Source organism: Engraulis encrasicolus, chromosome 23 (assembly GCF_034702125.1).
Source record: "Engraulis encrasicolus isolate BLACKSEA-1 chromosome 23, IST_EnEncr_1.0, whole genome shotgun sequence".
Classification (NCBI taxonomy): Eukaryota; Metazoa; Chordata; class Actinopteri; order Clupeiformes; family Engraulidae; genus Engraulis; species Engraulis encrasicolus.
Window position 1 is genome coordinate 4,338,470 of NC_085879.1, and position 23,410 is coordinate 4,361,879.

The following is a 23,410-nucleotide window of genomic DNA, read 5'->3' on the forward strand; positions in this document are numbered from 1 at the left end:
CCAGATATTTTGGGGATTTTCATCAGTTCAAACTTTCTGTTGGTGGCAATTTGGCATTCCCCAAATAATAAATGCATTTTTTCACTATCTCTGTCTCCTTTATCTCTGTCTTTGAATCATGACATTAGGACTTACTTCTCATGTAACATACTGTATCTGTGTAACAGGGCTTTGCTTTGAGGCCGGGAATATGCTTGCTGTGTCTCTAAAATTGTGTATGCAAGAGCGTGTGACAAGAGTGCATATAGATAATCCGAGCACTTTTCACGACACTGGAGGTGGCAGATAACCAACGGGGCTGTCATTAATGTTTTCCACTATTGTTTGACTATACCACAAAGTCAATATCTCAAGTCAACAAATTCAGAAGACCGTTCCTTGTGGTGTTGTCAATATTGCATGGTATGCACGTGCCTGCGTACCTTGTGTGAGGTGTTCTCGCATGTGCAAAATTCATATACAATTCGCATGGCAACGCGTTGCAAGTATCCTGCAGCAAGCATACTCCCCGGCTATGCCATCTGTAATGCCTCAAGTTACGCCTGGGCTGCATCTTCCAGGATGAGCTTACTATTGCCAGACAGTGAACAGGGGAGGGACGGGGGGTGGGGGGTATTCAACTCATTACATACGAACAGATTACATGTCACAATCAAACGTAATTGGGTAAAATAATGATTCTGAAATGACATCAGAAGTGTGCATAAATGACTCACATTCATGATATATCCAATCAAGCTGTTAAGTGGTACAAAATAACAAATTACTGTATGTATATACTGAAAAAATAATTAATGTTGAAGTGAGAAGTTATTTTGACGATGACAACAACAATGACAACAACAACAGTCAGAAAAATCTACCACAGCAACTCAGTCGTTCACAATTCTTCACTCTCATAAAGTGGGGCTGTATGGTGCATGGGACTTTCAAAACCCATTGCTGCTAGCTGGCTGAGAGTGGAGTGGATTTTCAGTGGTTTAGGATGGGATGGGGCACTGTTCATGAAAGCTATAGAAAGACAGAGAGAAAAAAACACATTATAAAGAATACAATGCACTATGAAATGCCAAAATACGCTAGATAAACTTGTTAATAAAATTAAACCGAAACTAGTGGCAATGACTAAAACTACTGGCTACTGGAACTAAACCCAAACTAAACTGAACTAGTCACTAAAACTAATACTATTAGTCACTTAACTAAAATGAAAGTAAAGTAATTTTAGTGATTGGCTTAAATGTCAAAATGCTTGTAGACATGACGGTATAACAAAACAATAATGAGACTGAGCTAACGAGAGTTGTTTTCTCCATTTTAAGCACAAAACAACAAGCACGCACAAAAAGATTTCAGATGTCAAAACAAAATGATCAAATTACAGTTGCACATACTTCCTACGTCCAGCCTCGCGTTGCAAGTGGACATGCCGGCTTCATTAATGGCCGACACCGTGTACCAGCCGGCATCCGTCTTCTTCACCTGGTCAATTAGGAGGCACAGTTGACCAGAACTGTCTTGGGTGAGACTGTGGAGAGGAGATACACAGCAAGAGCAGTTACAGATGGTAACCTGGCTCCCTCTCCACTTCTACATGTGCAGAGATGTGTGTTCACCGCCACCCGCAGGCAGGGCTGAATTGGGACAACAAATAAAAACAGGCTGGGCATTTTCCACCAAGACCGGTCCGCCAGACAGTGAAAGAGATATTGAAGCCTGTGACAATGTTTTTAATCATCTATCACTAGCTATTTTGACCAAAATGAAGATTTAAATCTTGACTCAGACAGGTCAGCAGTCGCGGCATGAAGACTGACACCACTACATTGAGGGGAGGCCCAGGCCAAAATTATCAGCAGTCCACTGGGCAAATGCCCTGTATGCCTGATGGCCAATCCAGCTATGCCCACAGGCGACAAGAAACACTGCAGGCGGATGGACGAACAGGCAGACAGACAGGGTCATTGTTATACCTGGTCCAACCCCTGAAGGGGGGCAGGTGATAACAGTGGACAAAGTGTTTTCACTTTGCATTTTGCTACTCTGACAGCTCAGATAAGAGGAACTAGGAACTTGTAATTAAGGATAGACCGATATATATATTGGTGCGATATTTGCATATTTTAAGTGTATCGGTATCGGCCGATACGCGTGTGGTTTTGGCCGATACGCAATGTTTATTATTTTATAACTTTTTTTTATTACTTGATTGTTAGACATTACTTGATTGTTAGAGTGGGTGTTTAAATGTTACAAGTTCTACCTCAATTTGATAATGCTAAAGGAATGTTTATTTTTAACTTGAGACCTGGAATATTTGTCATTTCTTAACCCTTTTTTTTAACCCATATCGGCCCCAAATATCGGGTATCGGAAATCGGGTATCGGCCGAGGGTGATGAAAAAAAAAAATCGGTATTGCATCGGCCATTAAAAAACCTGTATCGGTCGACCCCTACTTGTAATATAGCTTGCAGCCAATTTTTAGGTGTTTATTTCCACAATGTATACTGGCCATTCACAAATGTCAACTTTTTCATGAATATTTACTATTTACTAATATTTACAGAGGCATCTTTTCCCAAAAAGGGTTTAGGCATTCAGCAGGCATTTTTTTGCAGGTACCTTAGGCTAAAATGGGTAAAGGTACAGCTTAAAACATACAGTATTATGTAACGATTTTGGGAAATTCCATCCTTTAACATCACTCTAAATAAATATTTTTCAGACCTCATTCTGGTCGGGTCAATGCGCAGCATTTCTTTGTCCTTCTTCCAGAAGAGTTGGGGCGGGGGGGACGCCAGCACTTGACACTCCAGCCTCACCATGTCGCCCTCAATCACACGCACATTCTGCATTCGCATTACAAATGTGGGAGGACGAATCATCTCCTGTGCTATTGATAAAAACACAAAGGCTTGTTGTAATAAAGAAGCAGTCAAATGCAAACAATTAACTCAATGACATATTTCTATGGAACTGGCATGCATGAACACTGGACATACTTCTGCCTTGCTTATCACAAAGACTGTGCCTGAGCTGGCACAGTCCCGAGATACCTGTGTGTGTGTGTGTGTGTGTGTGTGTGTGTGTGTGTGTGTGTGTGTGTGTGTGTGTGTGTGTGTGTGTGTGTGTGTGTGTGTGTGTGTGTGTGCGTGCGTGCGTGCGTGCATGTGTGTACTGGGCAATAAACTTTTTACTGGACTGTGAAGTTGTGACTATTGAAAATCTGCACTCCTATCATTGCTTTGTACACTGACACGTAACACTGCTTTTGGATCACTTAAACCTTTGCTGAATGTCTTCCTGCACCCTTACTAGGATTTTGCCTCTTTGTTGAATATGATTCATGTCAATTAATTCTTCTAACTGCGACATCACAATACTCCATCATAAACTTAGTGTACCTGCCATCACTCATTGCTTCTTGGTCACGTTAACCTCTTGTCTACCTCAGCTAACAGGATATGTTTTGGCACAGTGGCATTGATTGTTTTATTTTCCCCCTTCACTCATGTTAATGCTTGTTGTGTATACAAATGTGTCTTGTAATGTCCATGTGGGCATTATGTGTATTTGTCTAAGCTACTTGACACCTTAATTTCCCCCTGTGGATCAATAAAGTTACTCTACTCTCCTCTCCTCTGTGTTCAGGTATGCAAGCGTGATGAACTTCACTTTGCATTTATCTTTATACTGTACAGTCATAAAAAATTGCCAAAATTCTTACCATTCACATCAATCCGCATGGAGAACCGACCTTCGCCAGCCCTGTTTTTCGCGACGCATTCGTAGATGCCGGCGTGGTGGACGGTTACAATCTCGATGATGAAGGAGTGGATGCCCTTCTCGCTCACCAGCATCTTGTGGTAGTCGTCCTGACGAATGGCCTTCCCGTCCAGATACCACGACACATCAGGCGCCGGCAGACCAACCACCTGTGTTCAGATCCAAGCAAAAAGCAAGAGAAACGCAAGTTTGCTTAAAATAAATAAATAATAATTAAACACACACACACACACACACACGCGCGCGCGCACACACACACACACACACACACACACACACACACACACACGCGCGCGCGCGCGCACGCACACACACACACACACACACACACACACACACACACACACACACACACACACACACACACACACACACACACACACACACACACATTTTTTGTTAGATTCTTATTTCCTTTTGTTTGTGTGTTTGTATGTTCATTATTGTATTGTGAATAATTTCAAGTTTGTAACTTGTAATAATTTGTGCATTCTCGCTTTTGCACTTGCAGTGTGCAAGGGATTTTGGTTATGTCACCAAGTCTGTGTTTTCTGGCTTGTGCCTTCATTTGCAATCACTCTGAGAATAAATTAAAATACTTTATGTTTGCACTCTCTTGTCCTCATTAATCAAGTACTTTGCATTCTGCTTTGAGTCGATCTCTTTTCTTTCATTAATAAATTGGTCATAATGTAATCTGGAGTTCATAATGGTTTTTTGCAATAGTGGATTGCAATTTATTTTTGAAGGTAAGTAGCTACCCTTTCTTGTTAGCCAACACCAGTGACTATTTTTTATTGTATTTTATTTAATTTTCTCATTTTATCTTGACAATTTATTCTTACCCTTTTGTTTACCTTGATATGGACCATGCATTTATATCTGACATAAATAAAGAATTGTATTGAATTATATAGGCCTACCATAATAATGCTAATAAACCATCTAGTGCAATAAAATAAGGTTGTATCTTGCCCACTGGCACCCTACTAAAACAAGTGCATAGACCACGGAGTATTCCACATGAACATTTTCTCCACGAAAGAGGTCTAGTTTAAAAATCTTAAGCATCCAGCGATGGAAAGTAGTGAACTGTAGGCCTGCAAAATACTCCTATTGGACTAGGCAGGTAGGAGCCACATCCACAACCATTATCACTTTACACCGTAGACACTTCAAACCCACAGAATATGCGTCTCCAGAGTAATACACACCTTAAAATCAATCCTACAGAATCTCCCCTCTTCAACTGTGAGATCTTGTGGAATTTGCAGAAATTTGGGGGCATAACACTTTTCCATCGTAGAGGCACCCTCGTTCCCATCAGTGCCAGGGTGTTGTCTGCCCCTATAATTTAAGAAAGATGAAGAAGAGGAACAGAAAGCAGTGCTCGTATACATATACATACCACTTCACACAGATACATCACGGCAGTTTGCACAAGTTGTGGTGAATAATGTGTACCACCATGCTATTGGATTACAGTGGATATCTTCGAAAGTGCTATGAAAAGGGGCACACAAATAACTATACAGTACAGAGGTATACACAGATACATAAATCAGTATCAGTGATTAAGCATGTAATCAGTGTTTTTGCACACTCAATGATAGAAGTATAACCACTAGATGCAGTCACGAGTGTAGAACAAAGCCATCTCCTCTGAACAGTTGGGAAGAAGGTCCTACATGAGGTGACATAGTGTGATGCTGCAGAGCCCTCTATAGGAACGTGTGACACCAGGGTACCGGAAGTAGACCTGCCACTTATTTCAATGGAGATTGACACAGTTCCCGGAGGCAGCTCTCTGTTAGTAGACTAACACAGAACCACTACATAAAAAGCCAAAATGAAGAAGGAAAGAACTGCTGGTACATTTCTGGGTAAGTGCCAACAAATATATGCACTAGCAGTTGGCTTATTTTAGGATATAGGCTATACTACACCCTGCTGTGGAGGCTACTTCCTGGCACTAACAGAGCACCGTGAGTAGTCCTGAGCCGCCATTTTTGTGTAGAAAAATGGAACACAACAGTCAACAGGGTTCGTCTGGCTCTCCCTATAGAGGGCTTGGGTGTGGGCTTAATCTTCGTGAACGTGTGTTGTAAGTGGTGCTCAACGCTGAGCTAAATCCAGTGAAGAGCGCATTTACTCAAAACCCCCACTTCCCTCCTCCAGGTGATGATTGTCATAATTAGTTGTCATATAAATAAGCGTCATATTTACAGGGGTCATACTTATTATCATCCTTGTTTTAGTTGCGTTCTAATAAATATGTTGTTTACCTTCATTTTCAAAACATTAGATTCTTAAATTACATGGAGTAGAGTACAAAAAAAACATGTCAGGCGTCAAATTGAGCAAAAATGATGTTTTGGAGGATATTTCTGGATATGAAAAATTAATCTGTGGAGTTGGGAGGGGGGACAATAAAAGGCAGCAAATGTTGAAGAAGACTAAAAAAACAGAGGCGGACACTTAACTGTTAATTATATTAACTGATGAGATGGTTTTATATAAAAATATAAGCTGAACTTGGGCACACAGAATATTTTTATGGGTTAAGTTCTTAATATGGTCACGTTTTCACTAGCTTTAATTGTTGGAGCAGAGTAAGACTACAGACAATGCATATTTCATGATCGTATAATACAATTCATTTAATTAGGCTACAGAAATATGTGGTATATACGCACAATCATGTTAGTTCAAAGGCATTTCAAAATATTATCAATAAAGTAATTAATATCTCTGCATCTTAAATTCTGAGTGACTCAGCCTCTCTGTGATGCTCTTACACCTGGACATTCATGTTGACAGTCAATGTAATTCATTTTGAAATGTTCTTCCTTGCGTTTTATGTTATTCTAATGTTCATGGCATTACATTTATCCTGTCCCAACTTATTTGAGACATGTACTGTATTAATCGAAGCAGAAATGAACACATATGGCCTCCAAAACAATATTTTTGCTTGGTTTTATGTATAAATGTGTATTCATGTGTAATTCATATGTATGATGTATGTTTTGAAAACGATAATATTTTGATTTTATTCACAGTTTATCAAGTGTCCCGACTTCATAAGAGCTGGGGTTTGTACAACTTAATCATGGCTGACTATCCACAAAGACACTTCTGCCACCTACAGGATCAGCTCCTGAATGTGTGGAGGCCTAGAAGAAGTGTTCACACAAAAGGTAGAGAGATGACCTTGTAAGCTCAATGTAATTGAGGTCTATATGCCGTGGGTGTTACTATTTTACATTATGTCTAAAGAAGTCAATGGTAATGAGGGAGTTACTTTTTTTTTTTTTTTTTACAACCCCCTTCCTTTTCAAAGCACAACTATAGCTGGAGTTTGTTGCCAAAATGCTATAAAAGCCATTTGAATGCATTTTTTTTTTTAAACCACTGGAGTTAAAAGTAGCTCTAGGGCAGTTGGAAATTTGCTAATCGTTGTTAATATTTTTTCTCAACAAATTCAAAGAAAAAATGGCAACTTTACCAGTACAGCAAAAATGTTCATTTCTCAATACTTGAAAATGGATAAACTACTCTTGATTTGCTGCCATCAAAAAGTGTGGATCAGGAGTCATTCCAAAATTAATAAACAAATGAATGGGACCTTACCATATTCCACCAATGTGCCTCCCCTCTGAGAAAGCCTGCAGCATTGAGAGAAAGTGTTAAGCACAAACAAATCACACGAACGCACGCACGCACGCACACATACACACACACATAGTACTTCTACTGCAACTTTTATAGGCCCACTGCAGTCAATGCAATTGACAGAAATACAGTGCATCATGTTCCATATCTGACATCATTTCAATTAATCCCATCATGAATATCACCAATAGGGATAATAATGTTTCATGATTTCATAAACCCACACAATGATTTTCATTACAGAAATGGGTCTTCTAATATAGCCTACAGTAGGGGCCTTCTCTGTAGTTCTGTAGTTCTACTGTTTACTGTACGGTGTACTGCAACCATGGAGTTCAATTTCATCCTCTGCCTGTCAAGGAGACCTCCTAAATGCTCACTATATAACCAGTGAAATGGTTGATAGTTTTAACATAAATTTGAACCATTTCTAGAAATAAGCAAATTTGACAGCTTTCCTTCAGTTGAATGATTGAGTTTTACCTTTCTTTTGATCTTTAAGCCATTCTCTTAGTCTAGTGATGCTGCTTCTAGCTACAAGCTAGCAATTATCATTGACTCTTATGAGTCCAGCTAGCTGAGCATTAAGAACGGCTAAGGGGAGTGTTATAGCACTCCGCTTCCGCGTCGTGTTACAACCCGCTCTACAGCCGTTCTAAATCCAGCACAAACACACAGCCTCTCTGGCTACGCAGCCCTCAGCCACAGCTGTCAATCATTCGTCAAACAGCTGACGGTTGCTATAGATACCTTTTATTAGGTATTGCTATGAAGCGGTCCTAAGGCTTTAACCCTTTTTGACATAACTACTTTCACAGGATGATTTTAATGCACATCTACCAGCCAAGCAGACAGCAGCATTACATTCCAGACATGCTTTCAATGCTTTATATGCTGCTAGACACTTTCTACAATTGATGCTATTTTCCCTCTACAATTTCTTTTCTTCTCCTTCTGTTACTTTAACTTAATGGGCTTCAATGGGGTAGTTATGCCTCTGTACATACAGTAGGCTATACGGCATATTCTGTAAAGAGGTACCAGGTTTAAAATAGGCGATGCATTCCTCCTCCCTAAATAAGTGGGTCAGTGACGTTTCAGCAGTAGCACGCGTCAGGGCAGCGCAACGACAGCCAGTGCCACTAATGCATGGATTTTCTTTGTTTGTTTGTTTTTAGTGGACTAGGCCTATCTATGAACCACCAATAACTAATCAATTTATGGGCACTAGTTGCCATTGTGCCACCTGACGTCTGAGCCCATAAATCGTCCTTGACCCATGTAAGTATGCCCACTCCACTGAAGGAAATGAATCATACGCGACAAACAGTGAATAATGTTAAATTTGACGGTCTTTTAAAAAAAATACCTGCTCTTGCTGTGAATCAGATTGGTTGTCGAACACACAGGCTGCACTATCAGGCCCCAGCAACCTCCGAGCCATGCGCTCCTCATATGAAAACTTCTGTGAAGGGGCAAGAAATTGGAAATAAAACTCATCACATACGGAAAGGTTTACATTTACGTATACAACTGAGCTCTAATCTACTTCTACACCACAGCAAACACTGCACGGAACGAAATTGCATTAATGCCTTAGAAATGACATTCATGCCGAAGAGAGCAGTGTTGCGGGATGGTACCATGCTGAGGGTACCCAGTGATGAGCACAGATTAATCAGGTCCGTAACATTTGCATTGCAGTGTCTTTACTAACACTACAGCTTGGAGTCATCAATTACCTGACTATTTCTTCTGCGTGCCTCTTTGCTGCGCAACTGTCTTTCCAGGTCTTGTATAAGGGCATCCTTTGACCCCTGGATTTCTTCATCGGTAGAGCGGGAGACAGGCCGGGAAGGGTTCTTCTTTAAGATTGGTTTGGGCAAGCTATGAGTTTGAAAAATTCGACAGCAAATACAAAAGCAAAAATAATTCTGAACTTTCTTTGCCTCAAGCAGGCAAGGACATAGGTGAAATGTAATATTTGCATTCATGGTATTAATTAGACACCGGTTACTGAGTAAATGTGGCTTTCCAACAACGTGAAAACTTCAAGGGGAGTTTACAATACAGGTTTCACATAAATTTGACAGGTTTCAAGTGAATTAGAACTCATTCCTAAATCATTTTTTATTTTAAGTACAAACATAAGCATAATCCAGCCATGCCAACAAAAATAAAAAGTCAATCAAGGCTTTGTGATGGAGAAGTAGTGATGGAAGATGTCAAAATAAGCTCAGTCAGAAAAAGAAAAGTCAGAAAAACTTACACATTAGGGGTCCCCTGGTTGTATCCCACGGGAAGAGACATGAAGGACTTCTGCTGAGGTGGCGCAGGCTTAGGAAAGGATGTTGTTGAATGTCCAGGAGATGGACAAACTCCAACAGATGAGACAGGTGAGGTGTAAGCTTGTGGGGAGGTGGGTGAGGGGTAGGCTTGTGGAGAGGTGGGTGAGGTGTAAGCTTGTGGAGAGGTGGGTGAGGGGTAGGCTTGTGGAGAGGTGGGTGAGGGGTAGGCTTGCGGAGAGGTGGGTGAGGTGTAGGCTTGCGCAGAGGTGGGTGTAGGGTAGGCTTGTGGAGAGGTGGGTGAGGGGTAGGCTTGCGGAGAGGTGGGTGAGGGGTAGGCTTGCGGAGAGGTGGGTGAGGTGTAGGCTTGTGGAGTGGTGGGTGCTTTCGGTTTGGGGAGAATATCTGGAGACACTGGAGACCGCCTGAGGGGCAGTGAACTCTGCGTTGGTGCCAAAGAAATGTTCTGCGAGCTGCTCTGACAAGGCAAAGCCGAGCAGAGAAAGTCTTTCACGGCAGTGTTGTCCCTCTGCTGGGCGCCAGATTGTCTGGAGATCATAGTAGTATCAATCGAAAGCTTAGTTGGCGTCACTGGTAAGGAAGTGGATGGGTTGGAGGAGTTTGAAGGTGTTGAAGGTGTCCATGAAGAGTTGCAGGTGGTTGATGTAATCTTTTTAACGGACTGTGCATTGTCGGAGGACTTCAGACTTGACTGAAGAAAGTGACGCGGCCTTTCGTAGTTGAATGCGCTGGGAGAGATTGAGGTTAAGAGAGTAGGTAGACCAGCAACACCCTTGCCACTGGGTGTATTCGCAATAGTGGGGTTGCAGGGTGGAGCAAACGGCTTGGCCATAGTGTTTTTTATCTCAACTGAGGACGAATTGGAAGTCCAGGTGGTTTTTTGTGACATTTCTTCCATTGCACATGTATTTTGCTCTGTTGTAGCTCTGCACGATATGTCTAAGCCTTCATCTCCTGACTCCAAGGGGCTGGGGAGAGAGAGAGAGAGAGAGAGAGAGAGAGAGAGAGAGAGAGAGAGAGAGAGAGAGAGAGAGAGAGAGAGTGTGAGAGAGAGAGAGTTTGGATGATAAGTAATATGTAAATATCACACACCCCCTCCATTACAGTGCACTTGCAAGTTTATTGCTCAAAGCGTTTCGGTCATTCAGATATTCTTCAGGTGGGAGTAGGTGTGCAGGATATTTACTTATTAACCATTGATTACATCCAACTCACTCACTCAAACAGAGATCGTGACCATACTATGCTTCATAGTAATTTAAAAGAAAATGTTAGCCCTAAAAAGAACGTCATGGAAACGGTAAAAATGATTCACATTTGTCTCTGTGATTTGATTTCATGTTGAGGATGATGGTGTTCATTTAGAAGAAGAAGGCAAGCCATAAATTCACTGAAATTAACTGAAGTTGTTTATAACATCTCCCAGTCAACATTTAATATTATATAGCTTCTGATTGGTTAGCGAAGTGCTTGCCCTGTTCATCAATGTGTTTTCACTCTGGCTCAACTGCTGATATTTAGCAAATAGGAAGACAGGGAAATGGCCTGATTTTCTGAGAGCTGATAGGGACAGCCTTGCTGCTGTCCTTGAGCTGGGGTGCATTTCTGCAAAGCGTAGTTGCTAACTATGTTAGCTACTTTGTTGGTAGCAATGCAATTTTCCATTGGCAACTACCGAAGTTGCTAACTGTTAACAACTACGCTTTCCCGAAATGTACCCCTGGGCTGTAAAGCAGCAGTGGTGGAGGGGAGGGAAGAAGACAGATCCAGAATTCTTCACTCACCATCATTTCCACAAAAAATGTCATAGATCTACGCTTCATTTGTTTCATTAAGATGAGACAATAAACCAATGACCAGTAACCAATCTTAGAAGAGACCAATCACAGTGGAGGGTTCCCCTGGGCCCTATAGGGACAGTCAAGCTTATCCCATCGACCGATATGGTCCAGGTTTTCCACATAAAGAGGGCGGCTCCACCCTTTTTGGGGCCGTTCACCGTGCTCTGTTAGTGCAAGGAAGTGCCTTCCAAACTCAGCAGGTTGTAATATAGCCTATATCCTTAAATAGGTCTTATTTTGCAGATTTACATAACATCTGCGAATTTTAAAGAATTAATCATAAATTGCTAGAGCATATATTTGTTGGTAATTACTCAGAAATGTACTCCATTTCTCCTTCATTTTGGTTTGTTATGTAGTAGTTATGTGTTAGTCTATCGAAAGAAAGCTGCACTGTATCAATCTTGAAGCAAGTGGCAAATCCACTTCTGGTACCTGGGTTGTCACAACACTCCTTTGACGTAGATGGCTCTGCCCCCACCCACACACACGCAGAACTGAACTGAGAGAAAGCAGAGTATTGAGCTTGTGGTTTTCAAGGCCACTAGTCCCTCCATTGGATTCTCCTCCTCACTCAGGCTTTTCCAATAACCAATAACCAGTAACCAATAAACCAATAACCAGTAACCAATAAACCAATAACCAGTAACCAATAACCAGTAACCAATAAACCAATAACCAGTAACCAATAATAACCAATAAACCAATAACCAGTAACCAATCTTAGCAGTGACCAATCACAGTCCCCTGGGCCCTCTATAGGGAGAGTCGAGCTTATCCCATCGACCGATATGGTCCATGTTTTCCACATAAAGAAGGCGGCTCTACCCTTTTTGGGGCTGTTCACGGTGCTCTGTTAGTGCAAGGAAGTGGCTTCCAAACTCAGCAGGTTGTAGTATAGCCTATATCCTTAAATAGGTCTTATTTTGCAGATTTACATAAATTGCTAGAGCATTTATTTGTTGGTAATTAGCCAGAAATGTACTCCATTTCTCCTTAATTTTGGTTTGTTATGTAGTAGTTCTGTGTTAGTCTATCGAAAGAAAGCTGCACTGTATCAATCTTGAAGCAAGTGGCAAATCCACTTCTGGTACCTGGGTTGTCACAACACTCCTTTGACGTAGATGGCTCTGCCCCCACCCACGCACACGCACACACAGAACTGAACTGAGAGAAAGCAGAGTATTGAGCTTGTGGTTTTCAAGGCCACTAGTCCCTCCATTGGATTCTCCTCCTCACTCAGGCTTTTCATCCTCCCACGCACTACAGACAGCGTGATGCGTGAACAGAGGGCATATCGATGTATTCATGTGGATGTAATAATTCATCCATGCACACAGTGGTTGAGTGACTTTAGTTTAGACACACATTAAACCAGGGCCACTGACAGGCTTGGCTGGGACAGAGACAAATGTATCTGCAAATACATACAATGTAACGAGGACCCAATTCTAGGCCCCCACTTCTCCTTGGGTCATTCTGTTTCAGTGCTTGAGAACTGCAGTAAATAGTAAGGACTCATGAAATCAATTGATTGTTTTTTGAATAACCCAGTAGGTTACCCCTTTTGTCATACATGGCTGGATTGGCCATATGGCCTACAGGGCATTTTCCCGGTGGACTGTTGTTGATTTTGTCCTGACCCTATCCTCAAAGGTAGTCATGCTGATACAGAAGGCCATCCGAAACAGTCAGATATAAATTAAGCATTTTGAGAGTTGTCAAAACAGTTCATGTTAGATGGCTTCTTTTCCGCTTTTAAAGCCTAGTGAAACGATCCTTACTGAAAATGCCCAGCCCAATTTTTCCACCCAGTTCAGCTCTGTTGTCATACATAATGCCACAGACTCACCTTGTTAATCCTATCTCATTTAGACTGCTCTCGATTTTTGGAGCTGGGAAGCCAGATGTCTCCTGAGGGTGAAAGGGAAAGTCGAGCTCTGCCTCTGCTGATGGAGAAAACCCTTCCTCCTCATCTGTGAAACCCCTCTCTGAGTCTGAAGGCAAAGGAAATCAAGCAATGGAAAAGGTTTGACACTACTACAGCATTACACAGAGCATTTATACATTAATACATTGCGACTTTGTCACTACCATTCGGGTAACAGCACATTTATAATGAGGAGGGACCATGTATTATCAGATTGATGAATAAGAATATGCGTTAGAATTTTATGGCGGTGCTTGTTTCGTGCCAGCCCAACACGTAGTCAGTCCAAATGAATTGCTGGCTGATGTTGACACTTCTTGGAAGAAAGACCCATTGGGAACCTCCCATCGTCATTGTGACACAACACAGTGACAGTGAACACAATGAAACTACATTTATGCCTCACCACTGCAAGGAGTTCAAAGAGTTGCCTGGTTCCGCCCATCCAAGTGCATTTCACACCAAAAACATCCAGTAGGTGTTTTACTCTTTAAACACGTCACTCTCAAGCTACATGCCCACGATAACGGTCTAAGTCATAAACGCAGAAGTGCGTTTTTTTTCTCTCCACAACTTATCTGCGTGCCCACGGGCGTTTGAAGGTGAATATCTGTCTAATACTACCCATGGACACACATAGCAATGCGCATATCTATAGGATATTCAGAGTGAATATTACATTATATTCCTTCCAGATGCGTGTGATGAGAAAAACGTGTGCACTTCTGCGTTTTGAGTCGTTCCAATGGCAACGACAGGTTGGAGCGTTTTCAAGATCTTCACTTTGGCGGGCGTTTGTGTTTTCTGTGTTTTGAACTCAAGAAAACGCAGTCGGCGTGGGCACGATAGGCACATCTGTGGAAATGTTCTACGTTTACCTATCATTATCGTTGTCGTGGGCACGTAGCCTCAATTTACCTTTAACTTCCAGGAAGCAGCTGCAGGAGACTGTTCCATACTGATTTCCTGCCATACACTTGAATATTCCAGAATCTTCTGGTAAGGATTCAGTGATGACCAAGGTACACAATTCCTCTAATAATAAAGAAAAAGGTTATGTTTAGCAACAGGGAAGAAGATACAGGGCAGATGATCACTTTCCTTTGTGTGGTAAATTAGGATTTGTAGTATTGGGGAGGCAATAGGGAGGCAGTGAACTCGTGTGACTGTTCAATTCTGGTCTCAACTGGCTTAAATTATACCAAAGATTCTCTGATCATAATTTTACTCATTTCATCAACCTCCTGCTTCCCTCTCAAATTTACTCAATGCCACCAGCTGGTGGTGGAATACAGTATGCACTATGTAAATCTGAAAAACACAACAAATGTTATTGTGTTATAATGTTATTATTTCTAGTGTTAGTGTTTTATTGTTATTCTCTGTATTCCTCTGTATTATCATCCATCTGATCTGGAGTGTCGTACGGACCAGTGGTCTCAGTGGTAATGGCGCCATGAAAAGTGAGCTTCAGTTAAAAATACAAAAGTTGCTATGGACGTTTTCAGATGAAGTGGTGCAGAGCCATGGAATTCAGAGTTGTGACAACCGGGGTACAGAAAGTCGCTTGATGACAATATAGATTCAATTAATTCTAGGCAGCGGCTTTCTTTTCCCTAGACACTAACACAGAACCACAACATAACAATTAAAGATAAAGTAAAAATGAATTAAAATGAGTTAGGTTTACCTTTACTGCACTTTCTGTGTTCAACACTCACTTCCTGGAACTATTTTGGAACTATGTCAATGGCGATCTGTATGCTAAAGGCTTCATGAGCCGCCATTGTTGTGTAAAAATGGAACACGGAAGTCAATGGGATTAGCCTAACTCTCACTTCCATGGCTCTGACGTGGTGCATCTAGTTCCAAATCTGCAGCACATTTCAGAGGTGCTCCACATTTCATGATGCAGACCCTTGTACCATCTGTGTTCTCTAACCAATAGTTCATTTTCACATTATCATCTACTTACCTGGAACAGATGTTGAAGTAGCTTCTGAAAAAAGAAAAAAGAAAATGAAGAATATGTTAAACTCCTGTGTTTCAGATATGAAATGGAGGCATTTGGTGCTTTGTCATTATCGTAATCCATCACTTAAAAAATGTTTGAACAGCAATTCGACGTAGGTGCTAGACACATGTAATCTTACAGCCAAACTGTATTATTTTTGCCTATTTTCACAAAGCTTCGCTCTACTAGGCTATTTACACAGGCATGGGCAAAATGGTGTGACTGACTCTTGAGCATCCTTTTGAGGAAGCTGTTGATACTTGACTGGAATTAGGCCCTTAGCATTAATGGGGAATATAGTGTCTTTGCGAGCCATGTCTGAGGAAAAAAACATGCACTGAAGTAGATGTGTTGTGAAGGAGATGACATCACCTACTCTTTCTTAGGATGCGAAAGTTGGCAGAGTCCATAATTTGCTCGTCTTCTCGATACCAAAGGACTTGTAACGGGGGAGTGCCCCGGAGGCGACACTCCAGCACCACCAGCTGGCCTGCCACAGCACTCACATCATGGAGACTCTGATGCAGAAGATTTTGAATACAAATGTGAATAGACCAATTAAGACATTTGTGGAAAAGCCTATAGGGTCAATGACGTGTCTTTGGGCACAACCACAGCTGATGCCCATGAATTAGTTAGTAATTGGTAATTAATGTACTGCAAAGAATAGGCTTCTTAGATAAGCCCCTAAAAACAAAAATATATAATTTCATCCAGACAATAGTGCTATTAGCTGCTTAAACAGCATTGACCTTATCAAGTCAGCTATATTATCAATTTCTTTACATGCACTGGTCATACAAAGAATTTAAATTATGTTTCTTACTTTCCCATGCAGACATAAACACACTGTAGGTACAGACATAGACAGTACATACAAAGACAGTAAACATACTGTCTATAACATCAGTTCAAGGGCTTTTGTCATCAGGAATGATCTTGGTGCTTTACCTTTACAAATGTTGGTGCCACTCCTATCTGGTAGCTGCATGAGGGGCTCAGGGTCTGGGAAATGTATCAAGAACAACTTCATTACAGAGAAGAAATGAATGGGACCATTTTAACATTGTTCCCACACACTTACTTAGTGCAATACATTAAAAAAAGGACAAAAACATGCAGGGACACTATTCCATGCACACTTATCACTGTCAAGATCTATAGTCTTGCTATATTTTTTGGGACTGCAGACTCAACAACCACACAAACTGTTTTGCCCCCCTCGGTATTTCATGTTTGTTTAATATTTTTATGAATAACTGCTTTGACAATATGAAAAACAAATTGAGTTTTTGTTTTTTTCTTTTCAATAATCTGTGACTATACACTAGTGTGTGTGTGTGTGTGTGTGTGTGTGTGTGTGTGTGTGTGTGTGTGTGTGTGTGTGTGTGTGTGCATGCACACACCCTACCCTCTCCGGAGTGCTACAAACAGGCTGGGTGACTGTGGAGGAGGATTCTTTAGTGCAGGAGGAGGAGGAGGAGATGGTCAAGGACACCATGCTGGTCTTCTTTTGAACCCTTTAAAACAACATTCATTATTTGAATGTGAATTTCACATACAGTACTGCTACATTCACAATTGTTAAGGTTCAGCTCTTCAAAATAATAATGTTAAATAAAGAAAAAAAAATCAGGATTTAAATGTAAAAAAAATACATTGGGCTGTGAAGGAATAGCAAAGCTATTCTTTGAAAGAGTTTATAAATATTTGAAAATACAACATGCTGGCAGCAAAGTAATTCTTACTGTGCCATCTTTGAGAGGAAGGGCTTCTGACAACTCCTAAACAAGAAAAGATTGAAATTAAAAGGTTGATAAAAAGAAAACAATGTTGACTTTTTTCCCTTCCAAAATATGAACAGTTTTCAAAATACCATGGATATAAAATGATTCGGATGCTTTCCATATAGCATACTATAGGCCTACTCATTTATGGAGACACAATAAGGCCTTTACTTATTCATTTGGAAAAGGATGGGGCAGAGACAGAAACGCTCCAGAAATGGGATCAGTGGCCTGCTTGCTTATTGCATTTCAACAGTGTCTTTCAGTGCTCATACAGCCCTGTTTCCCACTGAAAACACCACAAGAAACATCATAAATTATTTGGAGACAACAAAATAACATTGGACAGATTCATTTGTTTTAGTACAGGTATTGAGTGTTTCAGCACAAGTAATTCGCAATAGCAGTACACAGAAGGCCCTCAAAAAAGATAACCAGCAAAAACAGACACAGACACAGAATATTGGCAACAGTATTCGCTAACCTTCCTTGACTCACATAGGAACTTAACTACCATCCCATTCCTAGCCTATAGGGTATGATGTCATTCTTCCAAAAGTGCATTGGTGAGGTCACACACTGGTGTTGGTTGAGAAGGCCTCAGTCTCCGCTCTAATTCATCCCAAAGGTGTCTGTCCTACTGGGTTCAGGTCAGGACTCTGTGCAGGCAAGTCAAGTTCATCCACCCCAGACGCTGTAATCCATGTCTTTATGGACCTTTTGCCATGTTGGAAGAGGAAAAAGCCCAAAATGTTCCCACAAGTTTAGGAGCGTGGAATAGTCCAAAATGTTTTGGTATCCTAAAGCTGTACTAGTTGCAAAAGGTTGACCGACATCATATTGAACCCTATAGGTTAGGAATGGAATGCCCTTTAAGTTCATACACAAGGCAAGACAGCTTAGTATACTTTTGGCAATATACTGTAGTTTATTTATGTATATATCTAAAATGCTATATCGAACCCAAGTAAGTAAGTAAGACCTTTATTGCCACACAACACAGCTGGGGATGTGGTTTAGCTCCTCATGCATGGAAAAGCCAACATGGCATCATACCTGAGCGTTGAGCTAGCACGCCGACTTGAACCGTGTATCGTGTTTGCATGTAAAGACTTAACAAGATAACTCATGCTCCACAATGCCCTGTGACAGGTTGGTTTTTGTCAGGGCACAATATGGCCATTTCCCTTGCTTGTTTCGCTGTTCTTGGCAAAAGTAAAGCAGCAGAAACGTTGCTTTACTGACAGGATAGGGTTATGCCAGGCACATACTGTGCGATTTTTGGCCCTATTTTGCCAGCATTTGCCAGTCGCACGACTTTTTAGGAATCGGGTCAATTTGTTTGCCTTCTGCATTTTTGTCATCTGCAGTTCCGGAAAACAAGCCTGTACAGTGTCAGCATTCTCCTTGCATCTGACACTCGGCTCATATAGTAATAGTGGGAGGACAGTGAGATGTGGAAGTGGGAGTGAGATGTGACCTTTTAAACCATGCGATTCCCTGAGCAGGATCTGAATACCCGCAACACAGTGGGGAAACCTGCGCTAACATGGTCACATGGCAAGAGTGCTTTCCTGCAGCGCTGAGGAGCTTGACTTTACTTGCAAAGGCATTGCACCGTGGATTGCACTGATGTGAAATAAATACACTTTTGCATAATGCCAGTCAGAGGAAGCATATGGACACTGTTTGGTCCCACATTACAGTTTTTTTTCTGTTTGCTAAAGCACATTTTATGTAACTTTGGCTGCTTTTGTGGATCTCTTCACACAGATGCACAAACCTATAACCAAATCGGCCAAAATAATAGCACAAAAGATGCTTTGTACTCAGTTCGCAACTTATAACACAAACTTTGAAAATGTAACAAAAACAATCCACTGCATAACACTCATTTTGCATAACTGTGAACAAAACTCACTGGTTTAATACACACAATTTCCACATGATGAACACACTCCTAGACGGCTATAACTTCCTCAAACGACAAAGGCCTGCCTTTTGAATAGATAAACCAAAAGACAAACTGTGTATTTCATTTTCACTAACTGCTAGTAATGTGATGGTGATAATGATTTGGTACAAAAATAGTTCATTTTACCACTGTACGTAGAGTGGTGGAGAGCTTTTGCAACAACAGCCAAAGTTGCTAAAAATTTGCTTTAGCGATAAGAAAAAAACTGTAAGAGTTAAGAGAGATATCGCTCAGGTCAAGAGTCTGTGTCAGATGCCTGCCTGCCAGGCTGGGTGTATTAGATTAGATGACACATGGACAATTGTGTCACCAGCATACATCTGACAGTGGACACCTGGACAGCAATTTGATAGATGTATGATGTTCATTATGTGGATGAAGGCTCACTTGTAAAAGAGATATCGATCTCAATGTGATTGTTCCCCTGGTTAAAGGCCAAGGCAGCAGCACACGTTGCAGGTGGCGAGGATTAAATAGCCTATTGTCAATATTCATGACTTGATGTTATTTAGACAGATTGGTAAGGAGTTTTGCGATAAATGTTCATGAAACATAATGGAAACATATTGAAAAAAAAGGAATTTAATCTCCTCGTAGTATTCACAAAAACTATTATGGCCATATTTGAAACAAAACTATTAATAGTTTTTTTTCCCCCGAGGTGTGATAAATATATGCTTTTTTCAGATTATTGACTCATGTTTTTGATATTTTGATGTCTTTTCTGCTTATATCTTGCTTTTATCTTTTACTCCACAAATTGCATTTGTGTATCACATGCACTTTACACATACAATTGCCTTGCCTTGCCTCACACTTGAAACAATCAATATGTAATTCTATATTTCAAAAACTGACACTTCTGTGAAATTTGAATTAATTGTTTTCAATGTGCTTGCTGCATACCAAGTCGTGTCAAACCGTGTTGGGCTAGTAAGCTGTCGGGGTAAACCTGTGCTATTAATAGCCTTGGTTTCAATGAAATCACCAGTTGTGCCTGTACCTATATGGGGGTGGAGGGATATGCCATCACCGACACAACAAAGCAATAGCATATGCATGCCCAATTGAACAAACAGAACGTGGCCAAGAACTATTATTTGAAATAGCCACATTCACTTGTATAACACGAGGAATAAATGGAAGGCCTCCATCGTGCCATGGCATACTGCAGCACTACCAAATTCTGTAGTGAAACACACCAAGTCAGTTCAGTCTGGTCAAGCCGGCTATAACTAGCGTTTCAAATCTTCCCCCCAATAGAGGCCAGTGAAAATTGAGAACACTGACAATGGCTCAAATGGGAAGGTTTAGCGTGACAATGCACTATATCCGTCACTGGGCCATTCTGGGAGATGGAATCTGGAAAATTTGTCACAAGAAGTATGGGTGGATCCAGACTGTTCCACAAGGTTTTTCTTAAAGATTTGTTTGGACTTTAAGCCTTTCTTTTGCAACAGGACAGTTAAAGGGTGACAGGAAGTGAGTGGGGACTGGGAGAGAGACAGGGAGGGCTTGGCAAATGACCCGGGCCATACTAGAACCCGGGTCGGCGGTGTAGCACACCAGTGCCTAGCCGGTAGAGCCAACACGGCTCCGCTGCTCCACACAGTGTTTTAGGATTTTAACATATTAACTACTTGGGGAATAATTAGATCACTTTTACAATCTGTAGCCTAGAGTGATGGCCCTATTCAGGACTCTTTTTTCATCAGTAGCCAAAATGGCTAGAAGATGTTAATCTATACACACTCACTAATGGGACAAAATGGCTTGTAAGTTTTCTACCAGCCAAACTGAAATTTCACCAGCATTTGGCTGGTTGGCTGGTGTTAATTTAGAGCCCTGCACCTACAAATTTGCATATAGGCCTTAGCTGTGACTCAAATGGCCAAGACACCGTAAGGTTATGTTGGGGACTTGGATTTGAATCCAGCCAGAGGCCATTTCCTGATCATCTCCCATCTCTGTCTCCCACAAATTCCCTATCACCATCTCAACCTGTCCTATCAAATAAAGGCATAAAAAACCCTATAAGATTTAAGTCCATGTGCACAGTTGTGATCATAAACTTCTCTAGTCATCACCATTGACCAACTAATCCTGATGGTGTCTGAAAGTTAGCAGTTTTAATCACTGCTTGGCAGCCATCATTTACACCTACCAACCTACGTTTACAAGTAGGATTTGTTGGTCAATAAAAACAAAAAAGAGAATCGTTTGAGAGAGAGAGAGAGAGAGAGAGAGAGAGAGAGAGAGAGAGAGAGAGAGAGAGAGAGAGAACTGAGTCTAAACACATTTGCCTGTCCACTTTATATGATCCAACTGATTATGAGCTCCATGGCAACATTCTCAAGCAATGCCAAACCCACAAACCGTGTCTCTACATTACATTAGCAGAAACATTTCACAATGTGACCTACGGTTATTTAGGTACATGGTATTGGTTACAGTCCCTGGAGCAATAGTGGGGTTAGGTGCCTTGCTCAAGGACACTTCAGCCTGGATATAGGCGTAGGAGATCACCCATGCCATTCCTGCTGGTATGGAAATCAAATCCACAACCTTCTGATCCAAATACCATTTCTGATCCAAACACCATTAGGCTGTAGACCAAAGCTTTGCCTTTTGGTTTTAGGTATGACGTGGATCAATTGGCTTTGTTATGCCATATCCAGACGTGTCATTGCTTTCCACATGCAACTCTTGAACAACCAAAAAAGTGCATCAACTTTCCAAAGAGCTTTTTCCTGGTGCAACGCAAGTACAATGCTCTTGTAGTTCTATGGAGATAACCTGTCTCTGGTCTCTTATGATTCTTTTAACAATAGTATGCTAATACTAATTACAATCATAGACTTATCTGTCAACACATTGTGTATTGGTTATGTTAATCTGATGTCAACCTCAGCTCACAGAATACGTTTTTGCACAATTGCTATGTTATTTTTATTTTGTATTTCCCCCTCCCCCTGACTTTGACCTGTGTTTATGTGTGCCTTGAAATGTCCATGTGGCTATCTGTGTATTTATGTAAGCCACTTGACGCCTTCATTTCCCCCTGGAGATAAATAGAGTTACGCTACTCTCCTCTCCCCTACTATACACTAACCCGTATTGCAATTTATAATAACGAATTCTCATCTACTTTTTTGTCTCAGTGGGGAATTGTTCAGAGGTCCTCCATAATGTTCCCATGGGGCCGCTGGCTGCCTTGGGTTTAACGTCTACATTCTGACTGGCTGAGTCCGAGAGCTGCTTTTATCCGGGGGAGCGAGGCAGCTGATAGGGGCAGAGGAAATTCGAGACAAATGCTGGTCTAATTTTGTTTTGCCATGTGGTGAATTTAGAAACACTGTCAGCCTGATAAATCTCTCTCTCCCTACTGCTCCTCGCTAAATGTAACGGTACAAACCATCGAGCCAGCTCAGAAGCAACAGTAACAAACATCAGGAAATATGCAGATATAAATGACTAATTACAGTTTATCTGGATTGTAATTGCTGTCAAACATTGAACAGTGAAACATTGTTGGGGTCCGTCATGTGTTTACTTTATCAAACCCTAACCCAATGATCCTAAAATGTTACTGAAAAAGAGATAATAAAAAGACCATAATTGCAAATAACACTAATTAAAGTAACATGACATAAAATTATGTCACAGAAAACCAAAGCTTTCTGAAAAAGGGCCATTTTTCCAGAATCGTATGTGTTCTACCATCACCATCCACATGCATACACTGACAAATCACCACCAGTAGATTTTAAGCTTTAGTAAGACCACAGTTTGCAATACCATCAAAACCGGATTTAAATTTGAGCAAGTTGGAGTGACTTACAGACTTTAGTATTTGTTCAAACATGTTGTGTTCAGAATGTTTTAAAACCTGCCACACACAGTATGTTTATATAAAAACTATGAGATTCTCACCCACAGCTTGCCCGCACCAAATGACGGTAATTCCAGAGGAGGCCAAACGGGTGGGAATAGATTACAGCAAAGGGCTTTACCCTTGGTCTAGTCAGTGGTATGACACCGCCTCACTCCAAAAACCTTCACTGGTGTCTCTCCGTCATGCCTTCAGTCATTGA

At 41.2% G+C, this 23,410-nt stretch overlaps 1 protein-coding gene across 1 annotated transcript; it reads right to left on the reverse strand.

Moving 5' to 3' along the window:
• Positions 1–253: 253 nt before the first annotated feature.
• myot (myotilin) lies at positions 254–23,410 on the reverse strand. The gene is made up of 17 exons (XM_063190455.1): positions 23,250–23,410; positions 17,303–17,338; positions 16,966–17,074; positions 16,506–16,559; positions 15,931–16,072; positions 15,516–15,539; positions 14,459–14,575; positions 13,463–13,607; positions 9,733–10,737; positions 9,206–9,350; positions 8,833–8,928; positions 7,422–7,456; positions 5,003–5,135; positions 3,730–3,937; positions 2,730–2,895; positions 1,395–1,528; positions 254–1,011 (listed from the first exon to the last, which is right to left on the reverse strand). The coding sequence occupies exons 2-17, from the start codon at positions 17,308–17,310 to the stop codon at positions 881–883; spliced, it is 2,652 nt and encodes an 883-aa protein (XP_063046525.1). The 5' UTR covers positions 17,311–17,338; positions 23,250–23,410; the 3' UTR covers positions 254–880.